General features: G+C 29.5%; 2 protein-coding genes across 2 annotated transcripts; one reads left to right on the top strand and one right to left on the bottom strand.

Annotated features, from left to right (window-relative positions):
* Positions 1-1,964: 1,964 nt before the first annotated feature.
* On the bottom strand, positions 1,965-2,204 carry OCT59_004836 (uncharacterized protein; the record flags this gene model as incomplete). Its single annotated transcript, XM_066137971.1, has 1 exon — positions 1,965-2,204. The coding sequence occupies one exon, from the start codon at positions 2,202-2,204 to the stop codon at positions 1,965-1,967; it is 240 nt and encodes a 79-aa protein (XP_065997161.1).
* An 8,975-nt stretch (positions 2,205-11,179) lies between these two features.
* Positions 11,180-11,569, top strand: OCT59_004835 (uncharacterized protein; the record flags this gene model as incomplete). Its single annotated transcript, XM_025310112.1, has 1 exon — positions 11,180-11,569. The coding sequence occupies one exon, from the start codon at positions 11,180-11,182 to the stop codon at positions 11,567-11,569; it is 390 nt and encodes a 129-aa protein (XP_025186049.1).
* Positions 11,570-12,963: the final 1,394 nt, after the last annotated feature.

Here is a 12,963-nt window from a genome sequence, read left to right as displayed (position 1 = left end):
TGCTGCGTCTACATCTGCGGTTTATCATGTGTTTGTTAAGTCTACGGTTTTCCTGTACCGGATTTCACTTCGGTCTTTCTTAGGAAATTTTCATTAGTTTTTCCTATTTTCGAAAATTATTTTTATGTCATGTGATTTTATTTCACATGATTATAAATTATCTTTATTTTTCTAAGTCCATTGATGATAGTTATCATTTACTCATCGGTGTATGGTAAGTCTTTAATAATTCTCCATTTACAGGTATCTTCTTGATGACACCTTTAATATTTTTAATTCTATAAGCTCCATTCGGTAGTATTTCATGAATGTAAAATGGTCCCAACCATTTTGATTCTAATTTTCCTGATAGTTGTTGTGCTTTGGCTTTATCATAGAGTAGTATTTTATCTCCAATTCCAAAGGTGTGTTCTTTGGTTATTTTTCTGTCATGATACTCTTTTTGTTTTGTTTGAGATTTCAGTATTTGTTCTTTGGCTTCATGTCGGATTTTTGGTAGTTCTTCTAATAATCCAACTATTCTATCACTTAGGTTAATTTCTTTGATATTTTCATCCATTATTGTCCGTACATTTCTTCCGTATGTTAAATAAAATGGTCGAATTCTTGTTGAACTATGCTTTTTATTTCGGTAAGCAAATAATATGGGTGCTATCCTTTGATCCCAATCATCTTTGGTTGATAATTTTGCTAATGCTTGACCTAATGTTCGGTTGAATCTTTCAACAAGTCCGTTTGTCTCTGGATGATAACTTGTAGAAAAATTCCATTTAATTTTGAATTTTTCCATTAATTCCTTAATCATTTCATTATTGAAATGACTTCCTCTATCACTCAATATTTTCATTGGACATCCATGTCTACAAATGATGTCTTCATAAATAAATTTTGATACTTCTTTGGCAGTTGCTTCTTTTACTGCTTTGGCTTCTGGCCATTTTGTAAAATAATCCATTGCTACTATGATGTATTTATTACCATTTGTTGTTGTGTTCAATGGTCCAACAAAGTCGATCCCGATTTGATACCATGGTTCTACTACTTTAATTGGGTGTAATTCATTTTTCCCTTGTGGTTTTCCTCTTCTTTGACATTCATCACATGTCCTTACATATCTTTCGACATCATCCAGCATATTTTCCCAATAATATTTATCTTTTAAATTATTATAAGTACTTTTGATTCCCATATGTGCCGATAATTCATGACTGTGAGCTAAATATAGTGCTCCCATCTTTTCAAAGTCTTCTATTATTCTGATGTTTTTACCATTTTTCTCAATATGCTTTTTACCATCAGTTACTCTGATGTTATCCTTAATCTCAACATTTTTAACCTCTATTGGTGGTTTATCTCCATCTAATTCTATTATTTTATTATATACTCTTTCCCAATCTGTGTCATTATTTGATATTTTAATATTAGCATATTTTTCTCCTTCGTAAATATCTTGACATTCTTTAAATGATTTCACCATCTCCATATATCTTTCTTCATCTAATAATGGGTATGATGTTTTATGTCCTTGATCCTTTTTCGAATATTCTCTACCTTTGTAATTTTCCCAACATTTTTCATTTTCTAAAAATATCACTATTGATTCATCAATTATCCTTTTGTTCCTAAATACTTCCTTTTCTAATAGGTGGTTCTCATATCTTGTTATGTATCCTCTGTCGAATGATGGTGTTTGTTGATAAAAGTACTCGCTATAGGGACTTTTATCTAATATTAACCAATCCTCATTATCATGTTCTTCCATTCTCCTGTTGATTTGTTCAACAACTTCCTTCCTGAATTCCCATTCTATACCTTTCTTTGGTATTTTATACTTATCATTGTCCTCTCTTCTCCTTTTAAAGGTGTTAAACCTCACACTTTGTCCTACTTTTTCAAATTCTTTTATAAGTTTATTTACAATGAATGTTTTTCCAGTACCATCAACTCCACATATGATTATTATTTTAGGTCCCATTTTTACATAATTCTGATAATTTTAGCTTGTTTACTTTACTTAATATCACCTCTATTTGTAATATTTCCTCTTGAGTTTCCAATATTAATGGTCTTTCTTCACTATCTTCAAAATTTTTGGCTTTGAATTTATAGTTATAGTTTATCCTGTTTAATTCCTTTGTTATACCTTCTAAATTTTCGATTATATCCTTTATTTTATGATTTGTATTTCTTACCACTTGTTCCATTTTTATTTTTGAAAAGTAACTCTTTTACCCATCTATTTATATTATTCTTGATAAGGCATCTGCATTTTTATTTTCTTTTCCTGGTCTATGGGTTATTTCAAAATCATACTGTTCCAATTCCATGACCCATCTTGATCTCTTTCCTTTTGGTACTTTTGCAGTCATTAATCCCTTCAAAGCTGCATGGTCTGTTACTACCTCAAATTTTCTATTGATCAAGTATTTATGGAAATGTTGTATTCCCCATACAATTGCATAACATTCTTGTTCGGTTATTGGCCATCTTTGTTCTGTCCTGTTTAAACTTTTACTGGCATATTCTATTACATATTCTTGACCTTTATCATCTTTTTGAGCTAACACTGCCCCTAATCCTATTCCTGAAGCATCTGTAATTAATATAAATTTCCTTAACCAATCTGGTTGTCTTAACACCGGTTCTTCGGTTAATTTCCTTTTTAATGTTTCTAATGCTTCATGTTGTTTGATGCCCCATTCAAACTTTTCATCTTTTCTCAATAAAGATGTTATTGGTTTTACTATTTTTGAAAAATCTTTAATAAATTTTCTATAATACGTACATAACCCTAATATTGACCTTACACCTTTTATATTTATAGGTGCTGTTAATTTTTGTATCTTTTCAACCTTTCCTGGACTTGGTTTTAATCCATTTTTACCAACTACATGTCCTAAAAATTCTATTTCTGTTTTCCCAAATATACATTTCTTTAACTTTAGTATTAAACTGGCTTCCTTTAATTTTTCTAACACTAACTTTATGTGTTTTAGGTGGTCTTCAAAATTTTCCGAATATATCATTATATCATCAATGTATACTATCACAAATTCGTTTAGGTACTCCTTTAATACTTTATCCATTAACCTTTGAAAACTTGCAGGCGCATTTGTTAACCCAAATGGCATGACATTATATTCATATAATCCTGCTGAGCATATGAATGCTGTTTTCTCAATATCTTCCTCAGCCATTTCTATCTGATTAAACCCTGATGCTAAATCTAGACTGGTAAACCATTTTCCTGAACTTATCCTTTCTAATTGTTCATCAATCCTCGGTAATGGATATGCATCTGTTATTGTAACTTTATTTAATTTTCTATAGTCGATGCAAAATCTATAATTTCCCGACTTTTTCCCTGCTAAAGTCACTGGTGAAGACCATGGACTTCTAGATTCTCTAATTTTTCCCAATTTTAACATCTCGTCAACCTCTTTCCTGATGAATTTACCTTTTTCATCATTTTCTTTGTACCTCTTTTGGGCTATTGGTTCAGTACCCCCTTTTAATCTGATTTCATGTTTTACTAGGTTTGTCCTATTATATTTTTCACCATCGTACTCAAATATATCCTTATATTTTTCTACTAATACTTTTAATTTACCTTTTTGTTCATTGGTTATGTCCCCTACTTTAAATTTTTCAGTAAATTTTTCATGGTCACTTTTGTGCTTCTTTATCGTCTCTTCAGTATCATTCTGACCAAGACTTATACTTTAAAATTTTCATCTTCCTGACCTTCATGGTCATCTTCATATATGTTATACAATTCATCCTGGTATAATTCTTCTAATATTTCCTCTTCATCAAATGTTTCTTCAAACCCTTTAATGGTCCTTTGTGTGTATTTTACTGGTATATCCATAGTTTCATCATTCATTCTAATTATTATTGTTTTATCTGTGTAATCTATATTTGCTTTGAACATATCTAATACTCCATTTCCTAACACAATTTCGTTTTTTCCTGAATCAATTACTTCAACCTTAATGGGTATTTCCTTATCCCCAAATTGTATGTATATTGTCGTGGTACCCCTAGATGCTAATTTATCCTCATTTATCATCACACATCTTACTGTACTCGGTTCCTCAATTTTAGGTCCATTTCATCCATTATCTGACTAGTTATTACATTTACTGCTGCTCCTGTATCAAACATTACGTCCTTTAATTCTTGGTTTATTATTAATTTACCCCTTAATGCAGTTAAGTGTTCTGCTTCAATGTTGTTCATTGATTCTTGTAGTCAATCTGTTTGTGGATACCTTCTCATTCCTTCATAATATATTTTTCTTTGTTCTGGGCTCATATCTATAATTTGTGAAAAAGTTGCATTTGCTCTGGTACTTTTCATATCCTCTAATACGTTATATTTTGGTATATTTCTTTGAAATGCGCTTGTCCTATGAATACCTTCAACACGTTCATTTTTACATTGTTTTGCATAGTGACCTCTTTGTCCACAATTTCCACATGTATTATTATTTCTCCTTGCTTCTTGTGCTTTCCTCAGACTTTCATCAGTGAATCCTCTTTTTGGTAATGCTGCTGCCCTTTCCTCTTGGCTTGCATATTTATCATTTCTTCTGCGTGTTTGTTCTCGATCAATTTCCATATCTATATCTCGATCACTTGACCTATTTTTTATATTACTCCTTGTTTGTCTTTCACCAATATAAAAATCCTGATCAACATGATTAAATGTTACATCATTATCTTGATAATACGGGTCGTCATAACTATATCCTTGATCATAATTATCCTGATAATCCTGACTATCATAATCGTATTGGTCATATTGGTCATTATAATTATCATATTCCACTACATTGAATCCTCGATTATTGTTTTGGTGGTTTGGTGGTCTGTTATAGTTATTTGGTCTTCCATTATAGTTATTTGATCTTCTGTTATAATTTTGATTATTCGGTCTTCCATAGTTTCTTTGACCATTATTTACCCTACATTCATTTGCATAATGTCCTGGTTGTTTACAATTATAACATGCTCGAGGTGGTGGTCCTTGTCTATTATTATTGTTTGGTGGTCTCTTTTGCCCTCCAAGTTGATTTACTAGTTTTACCTCTAATTTTTTAAACATGTCGGCAAGGTCATCCTCATAATTTTTCTCCAATGGTTTTTCAAATATATTCTTTGGCTTGTCATCTTGTATATCGATTCCTTTTCTTTGGGTACTAACTGATATACCACGTGTCTTTCTTATTAATTCATTAGTAGCTTCCTCCTCTCTTCTTGCTGTATTCACCGCATCATTTAAATTTGCTGGGTTTTGTCTTCTGACTTGATATCCCAATGTTGGTGTTAATCCTTCGATATAATTATCCACTTGTAATTCATCATCTAATGCATGGCCTCTGGTAGCTATCCTTAATATTTGTCTAAACCTTATCGTATATGCCTCAACATTTTCATTTACTCCTTGTGTTATTTTCCTTAATTCTAACATTTTCCTTTTTCTAACATCCTCTCTGGTAAATCTTTGTTTAATCCTATGTTTTAAATCATTGTCATTATCGTTATCTTGCCAATTTACCAAATGACCATTGTTTGCTTCCTTCTTTTCATTATACCATTGTGCTGCTGCACCTTTCAAACAGGTAGCTGCCATTGCTGCTTGTCTAGCTCCATTTACTCCTGCTGTTTTTCCTATGGCAGTAAATGCTGTTTCAAATTGTCTTACCCAATCGTTTATGTCTTCTTCTTCCCTTCCATAAAATTGTGGCATACTAATTATTCCTCCAGCTACATTTCCTGCATCCTCAATTGCATTTGCTAATGGGTTGGCTGCGACTAATCCAGCCCAATTACCTCCTATATCATGTCCCGTTGCTGCTAGTAAAGCCGCTCTAAAATCTTCCCTTACTTCAGCTCTTGTTGCTCCCATAATTATTGGTACTATTGGTGGGATTGGTGGTATCGGTGGTGTTAAAGGTGTTTCAAATAAATTTTCTATATTATAATCAGATATTTCACTTTTATCCTCAGAATTTGATTCTGAACTTTCACTTGAGTCAAAACCAGGTCTATTTATAATGTTTTCTTCATAGGGTTCTTCAAAATTCTCATTGTTATCACTTTCATTTGGTTTTAAAATTTCTCCATCTTTTCCAGATCCATCTGATTCTTTTTCAAATCCATCCGATTTTTCATTATCAGATTCATTTCCACTACTTTCACTATCCTCAATTCCAGCTTGCTGTTTTAGAAATTTATTTAATATCCGCCTTAAATTTTTCTCCAATTCATTTTTATTTCCTTGGAATATTTCAATAAATTCTTGATCCAATATTTCTCCATCAGTATATCCCATACTGATTAACCTTAATAACTCTCCATCAGTTATTTCTATTTTATTATCATCACATATTTGTTTTAATCTTTTGACCCTGATATCAATTTCATTTTCGTCATTCTCACAATCCCTACACTTGGTTTTTCCTTCGTTAAATTTATTGTTCATCCATCTTATTCCACATTCATTACAAAATGTGGTATTTTCATTTATCCATTCATATAATTTTATCCTTAATTCTTTGTCATTCGTACCCATTTCCTGGAAATATTTTTCCATAAATTCCGTTGTTAATATCATACTATTGCTTATCCTGAATTTTCTTATTCTCTCTATTTCTGACACATTTAATTCGTATCCTAATTTTTCTAAGTCATCCTTTAATTTTAATAATTCTTTTTGTTCGCAATTTTTACATTGTCCAATGTCTGCTATCATATCAGGTAACTTTCTATTCCTACAATTTCCACATATTAATGTTTCTTTTGTTAACCATTCATTTATTTCATCTTTTAATTTTTCATCACTTAGTCTCATTAATTCGAAAAATGTACCTAAAAAGTCTTCTGTTAATATCAATTCTATCCTTATCCTTAGGTCCCACATTCTTTGTATATCCTTGTCAGTGAACCTTCCACCCATTTCTTCAATTTTTCTTTTTAATGATTCCACTGTCCATTCGACATCATCCTCTATTTTTACTTCATAATGTATACTACCATCACTGTCCTCTAGTTCATAACTTTCAGGACTATCACTTTCTGGGTCTTCAAGTTCCCTTGTAAATTGTTTGGTGTCAATAAATCTTTGTAACACTTTCTGTATCAATCTTTCCCATTCTTGTTGTTTTGGTTCTTCCTTTCCTAATGAGTTTCTGTAAACAATTGTATTCGTTAAATCAATTACTTTTCCTATATTTTCAGTTATGGTTTCTTCCATGTATAATAATTTCCTGAATATTACTATCATTTCTGGTGTCGCATGGATTACTTCCACCCCAAATTCTAATATTGAACCGTACCATTCCCAAAATTTTTGAAATCTGTTTTCAACATCCCAATCTTCCAAAATATATCCATGTTCCATTATTTCTGGACATCCAATTAACCGGTCAAATACTTCATTTTCTAAATTTCCTTCAATACAATCCCTTACAATTACTACAATTATTATCCTTAAACCTTTTTCTTTCATTTTTGGTTGTTGTCTGTACCTTATTGATTCAATTATTCTATCTACTATATTCCTACATTTTCCTTTATGTATTGTATCCTCCCTTTCTCTATTGTCCATACTTAATAAATTCAATAATTCTTTATGTGTTACATTATTGTACATTAGTATTGTATCCTCGAATTTAAATAAAGCATCCCAAAATTTCTTGAATGCTGCTGATACTTCCCTTTCTATTGGGTTACATATTTCACATGCTAAACATTCCTCTGGTTCTATCACTCCTAGGTCATGTTCTTGTTTATGGTTTATATATTCAGCGTTCCAAACATGGTACCATTCCATTTTTAATAAAATTCTCTAAAAATTTTCACGTTCTTTTACTTTTTATCCTTCTTTTATATTTTATTTGACCTATACTGGGCTTGCCTTTACCTCATTTGTTCATTACCGAGTATGGTAGTTTACAGGTTTGTACAAATAAATTTATATTCCATAAAATTTTCCAACCTAAGGTTGGGATGTGTTTCCATATTTGATTTATCTCTTTCCTGTAATTTTTTCATATTTGTCCAGCAAATATTATTTTTAATAAAAAAAAAAAAAATTTTAATCATGATTTTTCTTGGGTACCCTCACACAGAATTGTTTTTGAAAGTTCACACAGAACTATTCTCAATTGATCACACAGAATACCTCAATTGAGTTCACACAGAAAAAGCTCACACAGAACTATTCTCAATTGATCACACAGAAAACCTCAATTGAGTTCACACAGAATTACCCCACCATCGTATTTATAGTGTCGGCTTTTGGGTACACTTTTTATCCTTAACTTAACCTCAATTATTTATAAAAATTATTTTTTAATCCTTAATTCATGGAACTTATTTACAATATTCTATTAAAACCCCTTCTAACTTGATTAGCCTCGCATTTCCCTTGATAATCAATTACTACCATACATATTTGGTTCATATGTATGAAAATTATTATAATAATAATTTTTCATTGACTTATCAGCCGGTGGTCAAGTTAGATCAAAAATTTAATTTTGAACATTATCTCTTTATATATTTATGGTCATACTTACCCAAATTAATACCTTTTACATTAGTAACCATTATTTTCACGTATCCTTTAAAATATTTGACTTTATTTTATTAACATTTGTCATTAATACACCTTAAATTCTTTTTTAACCAAGACTTAGAACTTTTAATTTTATAATTCCTTAACTTCGTCGATCCTTTATTTGTAACTTCTAATGATCACGTGGGGGTGATCATTTTCTTTTCTCAGAGATCCTGTACTTATAACCTGTAGTGATCATGTGAGGATGATCACTTTTCCTTTCTCGGAGCATGCACCACTTGTAACACCTGAGCCCATAGAGAATTATGTTTGCCACCTCAGGTATTAACAAAATGACTCTTTATTAATAATATAAATAAATACAATAATATGCTTGGTTTAATAACATTAAGTACTAAAATAAATAATTCATGACAAAATTCGTCCAATTTTCTCTCTCTCTCTCTCTCTCTCTCTCTGTCCTTTCCAAAAGGTGATCTTCACGCCCTTTTATGTTTGTTTTTGTGTAACTAAATTCATAATTTCGATTCATGGATTTAAATTATTAAAGTATTTCCATTGTTTTAAAGTATTTCCATTATCTTAATTTTGTATCCATTTGATCATCATGAACTCCTGAATTATGATTTATAATATTAACGTAGTGATCAACAAATTAATCACTTGACACCTCAGATCACTTGATTTCATTCAATTTAGTATCTTTCGGATCCTCATTTATCCTTAAATCTCGTGACTAATAGTTTAAGGTCATCACGGACCAATTACCTTAATCCATGTGATTATTAGTTTAACGACTTCTCGGTCCAATTAAAATAAAAATAAAAATAAGTTAAAATTTTATACACTAAGACTAAATGTAATACTGCGCCTCACAATTAATAAATTTACTAGATATACTACGGCATTACACCAGTTAAGCCACTTCCGATTTATCTTAGCCACCCATTATCTAAGCCTTCGTTTTCCAATAAATAAAATAAACTCTAGATATAATTTAAAACTAAAAATAACCTATATGCCAAACGAACAAAAAAAAAATAAAATAAAATATATTCCTGTGACAGTCGTAAAAAGGATGGAATGGGTAATATAGTGATCCTAAAGATGTTAAATTGAGCGTTTCAGAAAATCAAACATCGCGCTTAACTGCAATTTTTTTTTAACTATGGGAGGAATTGAGTAAAGTAATTTTTTGAAATTCAAAATAAAACATATCAAAAAATCTTTTGATCATTTTTTCAATTTTTTAAAAAATTTTTTACAATCTTGCGTAATATGCAATAAATAACAAATGACTCAAATACGTGTGTAGTTTCAAGTCATTTGACAAACATTGATCGAAATTATCAAAACTGTATCTTCTAAATCTTTTAATGATAGACCAAATTTGTGATATCATTTGTTGCATTTTTTTCAAATTGTATTGCATTCGGATGAACTGATTGAAATTGAATATTTTAGATTTTTTTAAATGGTAGGCAAAATTGTAATATCATTTGAATGTTATGTGAATGTTTTCAAATTGTACTACATGCCGGACGAATTGATTGAAACCGAATATTTTAGATATTTTTAATAATAGGCAAAATTATAATGTCATTTAAATATTTACATTATATTGATTTTTTCTGCATGTTAGATGAACTGAATGAAACGAATATTTTTAGATTTTTTTAATGATAAGCAACATTTGAATATACGCATTATATTAATTTTTTTCAAATTGTATTGTATATCGGATGAACTAGATTTTTTAAATGATTGGCTAATTTGTAATTTCATTTGAATATTAGAATTATATGTTTCGGACGAACTTTATCGGAACTACATAAGACTTTTAAATGATAGGCCAAATTTAATGTCATTTAAATATTCGCATTATATAAATTATTTTCAAATTGTATTTGTATTGCATGTCGGACGACCCGATTTTTAAATGATAGGCAAAATTGTAATTTATTTGTTTGCTGAACGGCATCTTTTACGCCAATCAGTATCACTTATCTATATCATTTTCTTAAAAAGGAAAGTACATCGCCAACAAATATCTTATGAAACGAAGAGAAAGAATTTGTTTTTTTTACATATGTAACATATATCATTTTTTTAAAATTAAAATCTTATTGTTTACAAAAATTTTAAATGAATTACCGAAAATAAAATTTAAGGTTCACAGTTAAAAAAAAAATATCAGACGATTGATCATTTGATCTCCGTAAAAATCAACATCCGATAATAATTTTATTAATCAATAAAGCTGAATAGATTTTTATCCCTCGTTATCTATGCGGTTCATTTACTTTATTATTTTAATATTATAACTTTGTAAGATGAAGCGGATTTACGCATCACTGATGAGATTATGCAATGTTTTTATTCTGATAATATTTTCTTCGATAACATTCTTTATAAACATTTTTTTGGTATTCATCGGCTCATTCATTTCATTATAAATACGACCAATTTCCTACTAGCTTTATGTTCAGTTATTTCGAGATAATTTCAAAGAAAATAACTTACAATTCTGAAATTTCACGATTATTCAAACGAAACAACTTTTTATTTTCAAAAAAAATCCAAAATCATCATGAGATTCTTTATCGTATTACTTGCACTCGCAATCTTGGCTTTCAGTACCTTCGTTGCTTCCACGCCAACTAATCATCAGGAAAGGGGAGAAAGCTCAAATAGAGTACCATCAGTTAGCGATAATCAGAAACGAGGAGAAGGGTCAACTAGAGTACCATCTGTTGACGATAATCAGAAGAGAGATGAAGAAGCAACTTCAAATTGGAAAAGAGGCGATCCAATCGATAGGGTTCAACCAGCTGTTAGCAGTAATAAGAAAAGGTCTTTGTTGGAAAGACAGTCTAATAAGTGCTCATACGGATATCATTGGTGTTATGATGCCTACGGCGGGTGTTGCCCGAATTATTCAGTATGCAGCCAACCTAACACATGCACTTCAAAATGTTAAATGGAATTCTTGTATCTAAGAATAGTGTTTATTATTAGTATTTACTTAGCTTAAGAATTTTAAATCGTGTATTTTTTTTTTACTTTATTTTTTATTTCATGTATTGATTTTATTGATTACTTATATCTTATTTAAATAAAATATATTCATTTTATTAAAACATTTTTTACTGGTTTCCCAAATGACAAATTAAAAATGTTGATCTTTGGAATCTTAATTTCCAAATAATATAATGATAAAATAAACCGATATACTATATAATTGGGCTATTTAATGATCCTTTTCAAATTTATACAGTACCTTTAAAATCCAATTGCTGATCTGATATTATTATTACACCTAATTTGTTAAAATGATGACTCAATAATATGTGGTCGTTAAAATATGTATTTAATAAGAACGGTTTAACACTTTCTAATTAAAAAATTAGAAAATTTTTTGTAAAAATTCAATCTAAGAAACATGAAAAAGTTATATTTAGCAATCATTTTATGAACGTTATTAAAGGAGACTAACATATTATTTACTAACTAAAAAAAGCATGACATAAAAAAACAAATCGATTATTTGAATATGGTAAAAAAAATAATAACATAAATAATGCACCAAAGATTAAAACTACCTAATATTATGTGGTGAGGAATGATAGGCTAAATTGCATGAATTTTTACGCCATTACATAAAAATCAACAACGGATCATTTTGTAATACAATCAAATGCTTTTTTTATCTAACAAGTCTTCCTAAAAAAGTAGTTTTGACATTCTGAAAGTTTAGCCCTTTTAGGTTACTCAAAAAAGTAGGTTACTCAAAAAAGTTGGTCTATTTTATTTTTTATTGAAGATCCTATACATTTCAATAATATACATTGAAATATTCTTAATTTTACTATTTTTAATACTGTTAATAAATATTAAAAAAGTAAATATAAAATCAAGTGATTTTATTGCACTTGTTGCTTCAACTCGAAAATTTATATTATTTATTAATATTATTTTTTTACATAATTAACGCGTAAGTTATAGAATTATTTTTAAAATTTTAAATTATCAAAAAATTAAAAAAGAATACCAAAGAAGAGGTTCACAATTATAAAATAACAGTTAATTTGTCTAGAACGTTCTCAAACATCTCCCTCAACGAGTTGGTTAATCATTCAAAAGCTGTTCGACAACGTACTGCTAATTAAGAATACCTGCATTTTTAGCCAATCAGCGTAGCCCTGTGAAAAAAAGGTGGTCAGTAGCAAAAAAAGTTTAAGTAATTTGAAAAATTTTTTACTTTTTTATTTTTTTTTCTTTTTTTTTTTTACAAAAAAAAAGTTTGATAATAGTTGTGAATATAGCTGCTGCATAATGCTGAATAAAAATTAGATTATTTTTTATTGTTCAAGA

Source organism: Rhizophagus irregularis, chromosome 13 (genome assembly GCF_026210795.1).
Source record: "Rhizophagus irregularis chromosome 13, complete sequence".
NCBI lineage: Eukaryota > Fungi > Glomeromycota > Glomeromycetes > Glomerales > Glomeraceae > Rhizophagus > Rhizophagus irregularis.
The sequence above is the reverse complement of the archived record's forward strand: the minus strand, read 5'-3'. Positions and strand labels throughout refer to the sequence as shown.